At 41.0% G+C, this 13,358-nt stretch overlaps 1 protein-coding gene across 4 annotated transcripts in view; it reads right to left on the bottom strand.

The window, feature by feature from the left end:
* EPHA4 (EPH receptor A4) overlaps positions 1-13,358 on the bottom strand; it is a 108,766-nt gene that overhangs the window by 14,201 nt on the left and 81,207 nt on the right. For all 4 annotated transcript variants that reach the window (XM_067301928.1, XM_067301930.1, XM_067301929.1 and 1 more), the window contains exons 7-13: positions 12,777-12,936; positions 11,536-11,647; positions 6,229-6,287; positions 5,314-5,427; positions 4,946-5,131; positions 824-885; positions 82-291 (exon numbers count right to left, since the gene is read on the bottom strand). In XM_067301928.1, coding sequence (XP_067158029.1) covers positions 82-291; positions 824-885; positions 4,946-5,131; positions 5,314-5,427; positions 6,229-6,287; positions 11,536-11,647; positions 12,777-12,936 — 903 coding nt within the window. The remainder of the gene's footprint in view (positions 1-81; positions 292-823; positions 886-4,945; positions 5,132-5,313; positions 5,428-6,228; positions 6,288-11,535; positions 11,648-12,776; positions 12,937-13,358) is intronic.

Raw genomic sequence — 13,358 nt, 5'->3', positions numbered from 1 at the left:
TTGCCACCTCCCACACTGTCGGACAAAAATCTTACGTAGGCAAGAAAATCCACAGGCTATTTTCCTTCCTTCCTTCCTTACCCGTGTGGTATAAGCTGCTTCAGGGTCATCTTCCAGGACGCGGGACATGCCGAAGTCGGACACCTTGCAGACCAAGTTGCTGTTGACTAGTATGTTTCGTGCAGCGAGGTCCCGATGCACATAACTCATGTCAGACAGATACTTCATTCCTGAGCCAATGCCACGAAGCATCCCCACCAACTGGATTACTGTAAATCTGCCATCATTCTTCTGCATATGAGGGAAGGAAGAAAATCACAGAGCATTACGCTAAAAGCTACATTACTGCCATTGCTGAAATTGGCAAAGAGCGTATCTCCGGATCCCCGTCTTGTCTGAAATAAAATGCAGTGTTATTTCCTCACTCTCCTAACTAGTGTCTATAATTCACCAGTAAAGTACAAACCCAGAGGTTTTGTTACAGCTTCCTGTGATGTATGCAATGTATCCAGTTTTAATGAGTCTACAGCAGTGTGATGCTTTCAAAAACGGAGCAAATCAAAACTGTTCCCTTTTAAACATGGATTATTTAAGAGCCTGGTATTTTAAACATTTCATTTATTCTATATCCTTCTACTTCCCATTTATTCTGTTTTCTATAGGAGCAAAACCAGAAAAGAAACAGAATTTACCAAGTATAAACATAACTTCTTTTAAAATACTGTATTTTCAATATCCTCCTGCAAAACAGAACCAAAATAAGAAACCAGAAATTGTTTCCCAGTATAAAATCTCCTTAGTTTATTACGAAGCAGTCACCTACCCTGAGGAAGGCATCCAAGGAGCCATTCTCCATGTACTCAGTTATGATCATTACCGGTTTACCTAGAGTTTGCAGAAAGAAAAACAGAAATCGGTGATGAACACTGATGTTAATGGGATAAAAATGGGTTGCACATGATTTTACTGCCAAGACACCTGTCTTACACAATCTAATTTAATTTGAAAAGCACCAAGCTTATGCCTCAGCTGTGGGGAGCAAGAGAAGAATATTATAGGACAAGAACATTTAAAGGGCTCCATCTGGAAGGTTAACCCTTTAGGTGACTTGTTGACAAGGTCTTTAGTTAAAGTGGCTCCTGGTCTCTAAGGAATACATGAACTGATAATTGCCAGCTAAGAAGAAAAGATCTGTTCAAACTTGACAGAAATCTTTAGTGTAGTTAAATTGTTTGCAGACTATATAGCCTTGCTTTCCAAAATGGGATTCGTGAATGCTTTGGTTTCTTTCTCTCTTTTGAAACATCAATACTTTAGGGGAGTTAGAAAATTGTCTGCAGCTACAGGGTACTCGAAGACAACTGTATTCAGAAGTGCAAAATATAAACTGTTCCTCTCAACTTTCTCTATCTTAAATCTGTATCCTGTGTCTCTCATTATTTATAAATGAGCCAAAGCCATTTGCCTCATGAAGTCAACCACAGGATAAATGATTCAATGAATTGTGTCACATGTGGGGTATAATGCTTCAGCAGCACTCAGCTTTCCACGGCGCAATACAGAGAACTAAGGCTGGGCAATCTGGAGAGAAATGTAATGTTACTGGCACAAGAATGCTTTCTAGGCACTTTTCTGCCTAAAAATAATAGCAAATTTATAAATAATGCTTGATGTTGCCTTCAAGTGCTTTACAAAGTCACACGACACTGAATTTGAAAACATTTAGGTACATACTAAATAACACTAATTATTTCCAGTGGTTAATTATGTTTGATATTCAGCACCTGGATATTTGCAGAAATGAGTCCAATATCATCTCCATTTTAAAAGTCAGCAACGGGAGATGTAGAGAAGTTAAGTGACTTGTAAAAGTTTGAAAGGCAAAAGCCTCGTCCTGAAATGAGCACTGTTAAGCCCACCCGCAGTCAAGGGAGCACACGTCGATGAACACCAGCCGGGGACGGAAACCCTTCCTCTCAACTCTTTGCTTTAGCTAAGGAACTGCAGTGTTTTCTCCTACATAAAAACAATGTCCCAGAGAAACTGCACTTTTGTACTTAACTGCCTGGAGCAGCTCTGAATAAGGGACCATTACTGGGGAAGAAGGGTTCAGTGGACGTCACCTAGACTGTAGACACTGTCGATACCAAGACAGAACTGACCTATCAGAACTACTCAACTTTTCCTTGCTTCTTTCACCAGTAAGTATCTGCTCCAGAACAACCGGCTATGAAAACTGCTCTACTATGAAATGTTGCAGCATTGAGAAGCTCCCATAATCACTTCTACTTCAGTGCATTTTTTACCAAGTTCCTTCTCCCTTCATTTGTCAGATTTCTGTTCTGAAGTAACCCTTTTTTTGATTAGAAAACAATATGCTATAAGGACTGGCTATCCTGAAAATTTTACATTACTTCACTTAGGCTAACATATATGTGAAATATGTCACTTATTTCACTCATCATTACTTACTTCACCTGGTCAGTCCCAAGCTAGCATTTGCAGGCTTTTTCCTGTTCCTAACTCTCCTGGCCTGCCCAGCTGATAGCAAAACTCCTACTGTTTTGGTTGCATGCAAACCAGCAGACCTGTGAAATGCCAGTCAGGCAGCTGGGCCCTTTCTGATTTGCATGAACAAAGCAGAAAAGACATGGTATTGCACAAAGCAAACTGTGGTGTGTGGGTTTAGTGACCTTGGCTGAGTATTTGCATCCTTAAGGAAAGAGATGCGATAAAACATCATTCCTCCTCTAATTCACCTTTCCAAGCATTCTTCAGTAAAAACAGAAAGAACTCCAACCAAATCTGCATATTTCATTTATCCTCACAGCTGTGACCAGAACTCTTCCACAGAACAAATACACCTAAATGAGTTTTAATTAACCTTCCTCAATCAAAAAACACTATGTCAACGTAGAAAGGAAGAAAGGGAGACTCTTTCAGTGCATTAACACGTAATTTCATTACTCAGGCACTTCTTGAGCTGGGGAGGGGGAAGAGAGAGAGGAGAAGTTACCATCAGCGAGTCAATTATTAAAGTACTTGACTAGCAGCCAATAATGTATTCATGGTTTTCTGCTGCCTCTCTCCCCTCAACTCCCATCTACTCCACTATTTATCTCACATTTTAATTTTCAGTTTATTAAATGCATTCATTTATCACAGCATTCAGAAAACCTATGGAGAAATTGAGATGAATGTCTTCTTAAGTAGCCCTGTTTACCAAACGCACCAGCTCTGAGGTAACTAAGCTGGCTTGCAGCAGAAATACTGCTTACTGCGAGCCAGGCAATGAAATGTTCTTGGGTCAGGCTACCACCTCCTCGGTGAAAATTTCAAATCATTTTAATTCAGTGACAACTGCATTATGCAAATGCATACAGCCATTTATAACTGCCAGAGCTGTAACAGCTATGGGGTTTAGAGCCTTGGTGGGATTTAAACACAAAGATCCTGTTTTGCCTCTTTCTTTCACAGTGATGCTACAAAAATCACTGTCTATGGCAAACACACTGTGACCTGAACAGAGACTCCCCTCTTTGTTTAAAAAAAAAAAAAAAAGGAAAAAAAGATGAAAAGAGAGAAAAAGAGAGAGAGAAACAGACCCACAAAATTTAAATGGAGTATTATATTTTGATTTAAATTCTGAGGCCTAGAAAACAATGGGCAAAAGAAGTCTGAGACCCCTTTTTTTCCCCTAGTGAAATTTGTCTTGAGGAGCAAACAGTGACATCCTATATGAGGCACATTTTCAACTACAGTGAGAACAGGCAGACCAGGAGAAGGAAACACAAAGGAGTAGGGGGGGATTTCCAGAAACACAAGTGGTAAAGTAAGCATCCAGCTCCCACCAACATTCAAGAGGGACAGGGTTTTTCAGTGCTACTGATAGCTTTGACAATCCTCTACTGGAGATATTTTATGCTCTTCTAGTTATATTTTATAACTTCTTACCCACCTAATTTTAATTCCTTACACGATTAACATCCTGAGTTTCTGTTCTGCCTGCACAGTCTCTCAGCTGCAGGAGGTAAGCTCCACAAATCCCACCCTTTAACAGCAATTCACGGGCTCACTCTCTGATGTCTTTGCTGCCCTGAGAACGAGCCCCTAAATCTAAAAGGTCTTTCCGGATTAGCAGCCGGTGCCACGCTTTGCCAACACGCTACCTAGAGCAGCTGGAACAGGGCCATCTTGAACAATAACTGCACCAGCTCAGCGGCACGTTATGAACTCGGACCCAAACATGGCTCACAGGTGTATTTCCAGTTCTAGCCTGGAAACAGCATCCAGCGAGCTCAGTCATTCTCTTTCTCAGACAGAGTTAATGGGCACAGTGAATGCGAACAGACTTAAACAATTTTTAAAAACCCAATCCAACCAAACAGAAAGATCAGCCAGGTAATTTCTGCAAACAGAGTGAAGTTATCACACCTGTAAATCAAAGAAAACAAATAAGCAAGTTTCATACTAAAACAGACTACTTCAATTCAAAGCCCTGTTCTTTACATCTGGGCTTTTTATCTCAAACATACAACACTGTAGTTTTGTTTTGATATTTTTCCTCCAACCATTTTAAATTCTTTGCTTACCATCTGCCTATCCTGCAACAATCAGCTCAGTTTCACAAAGATGTGAAAGATGCCTGTTTGGCATAGCAAGAAGGAAAAAAAAAAGCCCCGACCCCTGCAGTATTTAATTCCCCCTACAAAATCTTGTACAAGCTGCCTGTAGATAGAGTATCAGTTGAAACCATAAACCCATTTATAGCTGACAACAAGATTAATGACTTGTCCTGCACTGATTTCCTCCTATTAGCTATCAGTGGATCTGCTCCATCTGTCATTTCACAGGAGAGAGGGTAAAAAGAAAAAAGAAAAAAGACCACAGATTTAATTTCTCAGTGACTTCCAAATTGGCCTTGTCATGAAAATGACCTACTTACATTTAGTAACTACACCTTCCAAGTGGATGATATTGGGGTGGTCAAACTGTCCCATGATGCTGGCCTCACTCAGAAAGTCTCTTCTTTGTTTATCAGTGTAACCAGCTTTTAGAGTCTTGATAGCAACACAGATCTCTCTTTTTCCTGGTACTTTGAGACGTCCACTGCACACTTCACCAAATTCCCCTTCAGGAAAAAGGCACAAGAACCCATTGGTCATGAACCTGAAGCATACACCTGTGTTGTCAGACCATAATAGTCAGTTCATTTTGGGGAACTGTCATACAAAGACCATTGAATGCCAGCTCTCCGAAAAGCCAATTTAAAACTCTATTTACTGCAAAAAATGCAAAAGTTTTGGCACTTACCCACACCAATAACTTTTTCAATCTTTATGCAGGAGGCATCGATTTCCTTGGCAAATTCCCTCACAGCTTGGTTTGGATCCTCATATGTAAAAGGATCCACATATGTTCTAACACCTGCAAGGCAGAAATGTTTTATTTGAAGTCACTGATCTACATGCTGCTGAACACAGAACATATGAGACTGAAGCCTTAATGATATACAACACCAAAGAGAGTGTACAATAAAAATGTACTGTAAGCCAGGAATGACTGATGAAAGAAGAAAGGACTTAACATATTTTTCCCCAATGTGATTTTTTAATGCAAATGTTTAATATCTCCCAGTATTGACAGAAAGAATCAGGCTTTTGCCAATAAATGAGTTTCACAAATCACTGCCATCACTAACAGGCCAATGGTCAGACTATGGACCCATGAAAGAAAAAGACATGAAATTTCCATTTGGGGAGCAAAGAAATTCTGAGTTCAGGTCCTAAATTTGGTACCTGGGTGACTGAGATGGAAGTAACAGTAGGATTCAGTCCTGAAAAAAAGGCAGCAAAGTTCACATTTCCTTTTCTGCAGGACTGCCTCTGGCCCATCCAGTAAGATGGAAAAACTCTTTAGCAGAGTACTGTGGGGAAAAATCATGCCTAGACATCACTGGCCAAGAGGAGGAGTCTTCTCGCAGAAAGGAACAAAGGGAAAAAATAGATGAACCTTCTTCCTGTCTTTTCCCTCAAATATATTTTATACAGACATTTCTACTTTCCCTGTTACTAAAATGCATACTTTTTGTATAAGGATGGTTGCAAATAAGGAAAACAAACATATTCATCTCAAGAGGAATGTCATTCCTTATTTCCTAAGCATCATCAGAACATGGGACATGTTTTGTGAACCAAATCAAAAATCCCAAGCCCCATTGCTTTTTACCTTGGTTCAAATGTTTCTCCTCATCTGCCTCTTGCTTAGCCTTACTGTACTTACTGCGTCTGTCAGAACAAAAAAGAGCATTACAGTTCAAAATAAACATCTTACTTTGAGATGAGCTCGGTCTTCTTGACCTGCTGAGACTTGAGCTGTTTACACCTGCCACGACCTGTGCTCTGCAGCTCCCCTACAAGAGCCCGTGACACAGCTTACACCTACCAGCGGGGTAGGAGCCTCCTCTCCTCAAACTGCTCTAAGTGTTATTGGCATCAACAAAGCATCAAGGCAAACACAAATCGTATTTGCATCTCGGCATTTAAACAAAGAAAAGAAAGCTTGCATTTCAGCTACTTTTTCTTCAAATGTGCGTTTGCAATTCAGTGCAAAAAAAGGGCCAAACTGCTTTTCAGCACAATCATATATGGATTCAAATGCTACAACAGAGGTGTTTTGGTAGATTGATTTTCAAACATAATTGGGCAAATGCCAATACCTCCACCCTTATTTAACTGAAAATTTTGAAACAGTCTATAAACACAGAAATCACAACTGAAGCAAAGAAATCCTGGTCATCAAAAATGTAATTTTTTTTTTATCACCATATAATTGAAGGGGACAAAAAGAACTCTTGATGGCAGAACCCCTCTACTAAACCTCTGAGGGGAACGCAATAATGTAGTGTATAGTATGTTAATTCAATAGATTATTATTTCTACACCTACACACACAATTATGCATACAGTTATATATTTAATTAGTTCAGCATTAAACCTCAAAGGGTAAGTGGCATTAAGAAAAGTTAATAATAGAAGCGGTTACTCTGATAGGGAGGATATTGAGAAGTCAGTTCAGCCAAATGTGTATTGTGATTAGAAGTTCCCTGGTGTTTAATGGTATCTAGATGTGGAGGTTTGATTTGGGCTTTTACATAGAGTTCACTGAAAATGCAGAACCAGGTGTAAGAACAGACATTGCCAAAGAGAAGGCCTTATTGTGGTTTAGTCCTCAGCTTGCTTGTTCCTATGGAAGTTGGGGCAAACATCCCATCGTGTCAGACCCAGGTTACCCAACTGGCAAAAGCGTCTGGGCTGGAGCGAACAAGAGCGAAGGAAGAAAGAGAAACCAAGACCAAAGGAAAGGTGGGGTAAGACTGGAACAGGGTGCCCAGAGCAGGGCAAGACAACCACTGTTTTGGGGATACTGAAGTGAGACTGGGTTAAAAGCCTGAAAATGGAAAGTGGTAGAGGAAGGAAAAGGGACTGGGTGAGTGAAAGACCTACTGGCAGAGATGAGTTAAAAGGGTGCAAAAGCTTGGAGAAAGCAGGAAGAAAATAATATGCAACTTGCGGAGCGTTGATTGCAGCAAATCTTCCTGAGTTTCACCATTCTCCTGTCAGCAAAAACCTTTCATGCCCACCAGCAAAAAGCATCTTAACTTCCTGTTCTGTGCTGGGCCTACAAACAATGGCAACTTCCCATCGCTACCAGCTAAGAGGCCATCTCCCAACCTTTGTCTTTGCCATTGTTTAGTGTAGGGCGTTACTATATCAATAGTACAAACTTTAAATTATTGATAAAACAGAAGAAAAAAAAAATCCTGCTGAACATGCCAAGACTACCCATCTTTGAACCAAGTCTCACAGCTCCAGACAATATCAGCTGGACTTGCGTTCAGACATAAAAAGCAGGAACACCCCATAATTGGTTGGGAGCTTCTTTTCTTGATGAAAGTCAATTAAACACAAATGACTTCAAATCACAAGAAGAGCCTTATTAAAAACCACACTGGATCCAAATGCCAATTTAAAACATTTATTTGCCCAAGGACTTACAGCACCGGTATAACAGAGCAGAGTTAAATAAAAGGACTACATTCTGCTCCGAGTTATTGAACCGAACAAGGAAGAGTCAGCACAAAATAGCACCCACTATCATACTGGACCAAGTCAGCTAGGGGGACTGCAGAGATGATTTGGATACTACACAAAAAAACCAAAAAGATTCTGCATTTTAAGCAGGACCCCTTCAAATTCATTTTCTTGATGTTCAAATACAGATGGGCGATACAAAACACAAATGTTCTTTGCATGAAAGTATTTTTTAAGTATGAAAAAATGCTTTTTATCTTACTTTCAAAACTTAAATCACCCTATTAACAGATAAAAAAATAATCTTCCCCCCCACTAAAACCCAAGGATGTGCAAAAAGCAAAAGGAAACAAAGGGATTACTGTTCAAACAATATAATTGTAGCTTATTAACTTTAAATAATACCTTCCAAACTAACTACCTCCTTCCACGTCTCCCTCTGCCACCTGCTGACCTTTCCTGCTGGCTCGGGGCAGGAGGCTCCTGGCTGCCATTGTCCCGGTGAGAGGCTGGGCACGGAGGGACGCGCTGCCCCGGGGCAGGAGAGCGGGCAGGAGCCCCGGCCGCTCACCTGAGTGACACAGGCAGCCTTTGTCACGGCTTTGAATGCCGCAATTACAGGGGTTTTGGCGGTGGTGGCTAAATAGCTGCTATTCAAGGAAAAAACACAGAAGCCTTCAGAACCAGCGGGGGTCAGAGGCACAGGCAAATCTACAGGTGGGGCACGGAGAGAAGGAGAGGGAAGGTCTCTCCGAGCACCAGCAGTAACACTAGAAGGTACTTGCATGCATTGAGGTGCTGCTGCCTTCGGTTCACAGACAGAAGAGGAGCTGGGGTGACTGCAGCGCTCGACACAAGGCTGATGGAGCATGCTGATCCAAAACCAGCAGCAAAGGCGGGCAAACGTGTTCAGCTAAGCTTGCAGAGCAGAACATAAAGCAAGCTAACAAACACAGGAGTCTCTGACAGAAACTTTTAGATAACCAAAGGATTTTGTAGAAGCCATCTTTCTCCATCCAACTCCTTTAAAAAAGTAGCTCTTATTGTTTCACAGTTTTCCAAATCCTTTAAAACTCTATTTGAAATACTCTAATTTTACTCAGTGTTCCTGTTGGGTAGGGTAGGGTTTAGAAACACTCTAGCTACACTCCCCTGATTTCAGCTGTATGGATATGCTTATCTTAACCTCAGGAAGTTTAAACTAACATTTAGGCAGGTTAGTTCTCCTGTTAACATAAACGCTGTGGTCACAGAACAGAAAAAAACAGCTCGAGCTGCCTGAAGGCGAAGTCCTCTGACAAATTCTGTTGTGAGGATGAATTTTGGGATTTGAGTAATGGCTTGAAAAAAAATAATGCTAAATTAGTAATAATAACCCAGCGTCCAAAAGTGGGCACCTACAGAATATGTCCACTGCCAACATCTGGCTCACAGATGCAGGGAGGCCACATCTGCAGGCCAAAGCACAGTTTTGATTGTACAAATATGACTTTTAGATCACAGCTATATTACAAAACCTCCTCATGGGGACTGTATGGACAGGAAAGCATTTTCTCTGCTAAAGTAATTTTGGAACAATGTATAATTATTTTGCTATTAATTTTGCTGGTATAGGAACATCACGAAATATCCCCAAAGCCCACACCTCTAAATGACATTGGTAAGGTGGTTAAAATTGTTAGTGTAATATTGGATATTAGATCCTGTTTATTGAGAGCTACTTCCAACTACTGGCGAGCTGTGTACTGAGGAAGGCTATTAATTAACAAGGCACCATGCATCAGTATGCACAGAACACTTGCCCTGTCTTAGTATTTCATTCATTTTGCTGTCTTTCCCCTCCCACAGCCTCTGGGGACCTATCAGTACAGAGGTATGGGGCATCTCTGAACCCACTGCACTAAGCTACTTTTACCTCCATCCCCACCAGTGCTTGGACCAGCCTTTTGTCTGCGCTACTCAACTGTTCTTTGTCTGCTTTTTTTGTCCAGTTTAAACACCTCTGGGCAGAGATAACTAAGCAGACAGCCTGAGCAGTGAGAACTGGCTGAGTACACATCAGCATCAGCGAGACTGTCAGCTACCTGGCTCCAGGCAGCCTTTCCTTTGACAGCTTTATGGCCGATACTAAAGAGAATCAATACGAGGGCAAGGGGTTGACATTTCATTTTCTAAGAAGTGATCCATTGAGGGCCAATCACCAAGCAGTGTTTATCAGCCTTGGGAAGTGACATTTTTTTTTATAGGGGGAGGAGGGGAAGGAATCATCTCAGAACAACTCGACAGGCTCAATTCTCCAAGGTGGCGACTCATAATTAGAAATCCAATGTATCCTGCTATCAATCCTGCCTTAAATAATAAAGTGATCAATAAAAGCAGAGAAGAGATTAAGTCATCAAGCTCAGTAATGCTATTTTCCGTTGCAATGGCTTTTAATAAACCTGTCTCTCTGCATTACATTTCCATATGTTCTGCTCATCTTTCTTCTTGCCGGCTTGGAGGCTTTGAGTTGAACACAATGCATGAGTACTTACTAGATATTATAATCATAGTGACTTAAGTGCTCTTTAAGACAATTTAGTGAGCAAATCAAGAGGAAGTTGTGCACATTTACGGCTGTCACCATTAAACTGATAGGAGACTGATCAGTCTTGAAAACCTGCATCCCTCAAATCCCAGACTTGAGATGGAGTAGTGATATGTCCAGTTTTCTCTCGGAAATATACGGAGCCAAATTCATGCCGATCTTTTTAAATAAGAATAATCACTAAAAGATGAAGTCAGAAGCACTCGCATTATGTTTCTGCTACACTATCCTTCCCATTTGCAATATTTTTCTTGATGCCTGGGTTGAATTTGGGGGAACGAACAAGTACTTGGTAGAAGATTGTGGTTCTGCTCTGATCAAATAACCTATTGATCCAGTCTGTTGTGTTACTGCATATGATGCTGAATGACTGAGGTTTCTGTTTTACAGTCATTTCCACTCACAGTGGAAGGACTAACCCAAGACTAATGCAGACTCATACAGGCAGCTAGTGTCTAAGACAAAACCATGAGCACAGCAGCCCAACAGCTTTCTTCACAACAGTATAGTTGTTTATGCCCTGTATATAACAAGTCAGTCCAAGAAGATCTACTGTACGCATACCCATCAAACTTAACTTCAAATTACACTAGCAACAAATCTCTAGTTGGCTTGCTTCTCAATGCCAGTTATTGGAATCAGCTTTGCATCTGAAGGACAAATAGAGCTGGAACTATTGCCATTACATCACATGCTGCTGTGGTACTAATGTTAAGAAGATCAAAGCTACATGGGAGAAGGCTTGTAATGCAAATGCACTGTTTATGATGCTAATCAAAGAATTTAGCTTTGTTTGGAGGAGACAAAAAGCTCCCTCATGAAAGAGAGGGGGGAGAGAGAAGCTTAAGTTCTTACCTCCTGCTGATGACAAAGGCTGCAATGAGAATGACCACAAGAACAACACTGCCAGCCACTGAAACTAGAAGCACTGTGGGATTGGTACCATCGCCAATGATGGGGGAAGGAACTGGAAACAGAAAAGGGAGCATTAGTTTCAGACACCCTCAAAAAATCAACCTAGGTAGCACTCAATGAGGCATTCTGGCTTGTGGAGGCAGTTTAGAGTAGTACTCAAATCCACTTTCAGGCCTTCATTATATAGTCATTTGACATAATTTTCCAAGAGGGTCCTAATTAGCTGAAGACATGATGTTTGATAATGATTTGGGGAACCTCAGTTCACTGAGAACAAGGACTCCCTCTCCTTCTCCCCTCCAGTGCTGCTCAGAGGGTATAATGGCTATTTTTTTTTTGCCCTCCTAATTGCTTTCCACTATTCTTTCTTCCTTTTTTCTCAGTGGGGCCAGATGATCACTCCCCAACTGACACAAAGAGAACAAGTTGTTTTAAAATGTCTTCCCCCTTCCTGCTGGATTGATTATTTTCAGCTGTTAACATCCTAAAGGATGTTGGCACAGACTGACATGACCTTAAATGGATTTGAACAGATCTGTATGTCCAGAATTAAATAGGTTTGGTCACATCACCTTCCTGCCACCAAAAAGCAAACATGTTTTCGTGGTAAATTTGCGTGTTGCCTTGAGCAAAGTGAAAAGCTCTATGGACAATATCATTCAAACATTCTCTCTTTATAGGACAGTCTAAGGGCAAGTGCAAATACATCATCTAATGTAACACACTTTTCACTGATCTATGTCAATAGCTTACAAAGGGGAGTAACAAGGTTGTATTCCCCGGCAAATGAGATAACCCAAAAACATATGTAAACACCTCACATTTACATTAAACAATAATAGGTACATAAATCTCTCAAGAATCAATGGCTTCCATGTATTTACAGAATGTACATCTCCTTATGCCATGTTGAGGTATTTTTAAGTATCTAGAATATAACCTATCCGAACAGATGTCTAAGGTCAGATTCGCCACATCACTAACAGCCTTTGGACAAGAGATGCCACAGCAGAAATGGCAGTCAACAGTCACATCATGAGTCATGCAGCTATGGAGGAACATTTTCCAGAATAGATGCCCCATAATCCAAGCAACTGAAGGGAAACTCCCAACACACAGCTCTGCCACATTTGCACTGTTCTCTCAAGGAAAAAAAAAGGGATCAATGGGCATGTTTCTACCTGTGTTAGTTGTGAACTCAAATGGCCCACTGAAGTCTCCATATCCTGCTGCTGTCCTGGCCCGCACATGAAATACATATGAAGTCAGGGGGTTCAAGCCTTTAATGTCAGTGTTCCTGGAGGCCGTCTTCACAATGCGATAGCTACGCTCGTTTTGGTCCTAACAACAAAAGAACAGAGCGGTGAGCAAGGAAAAACGCCTCGCTGTGCCATGCACAGTGGAATCCCACTTCTTTGCCAAAAGCGTTATGATGAAAGACGATGAGTAATGATGATGGAATTCTCAAAATACATCTCAAAAGCCTCTGCTGCCCGCCGTGCTCAATACTTCGAGTACTGCATTCTGGGAGGGATCCCTGAGCGAGCCAAAAAAGGGTGATGAAACTCTGGGTATGATGATCATGTATCATTGATTATTTAAGAAATCACACAACAAATTCCTCTGGAAAACAGCCAAGTCTTCAAACATGATTTTGCTGATGAACAAATGACATTTTATTCAGACATGCTGGTGCTCCATTTTTCCTCCTACTAGCCAGGAGCCATATAACAAAACATATAAAACATATATAAAAAGAAAAA

The sequence above is a fragment of the Apteryx mantelli genome, chromosome 9 (assembly GCF_036417845.1).
Source record: "Apteryx mantelli isolate bAptMan1 chromosome 9, bAptMan1.hap1, whole genome shotgun sequence".
In the NCBI taxonomy this organism is placed as follows: Eukaryota; Metazoa; Chordata; class Aves; order Apterygiformes; family Apterygidae; genus Apteryx; species Apteryx mantelli.
Note: the sequence above shows the minus strand (reverse complement) of the source record. Positions and strands in the feature narration are given on the sequence as shown.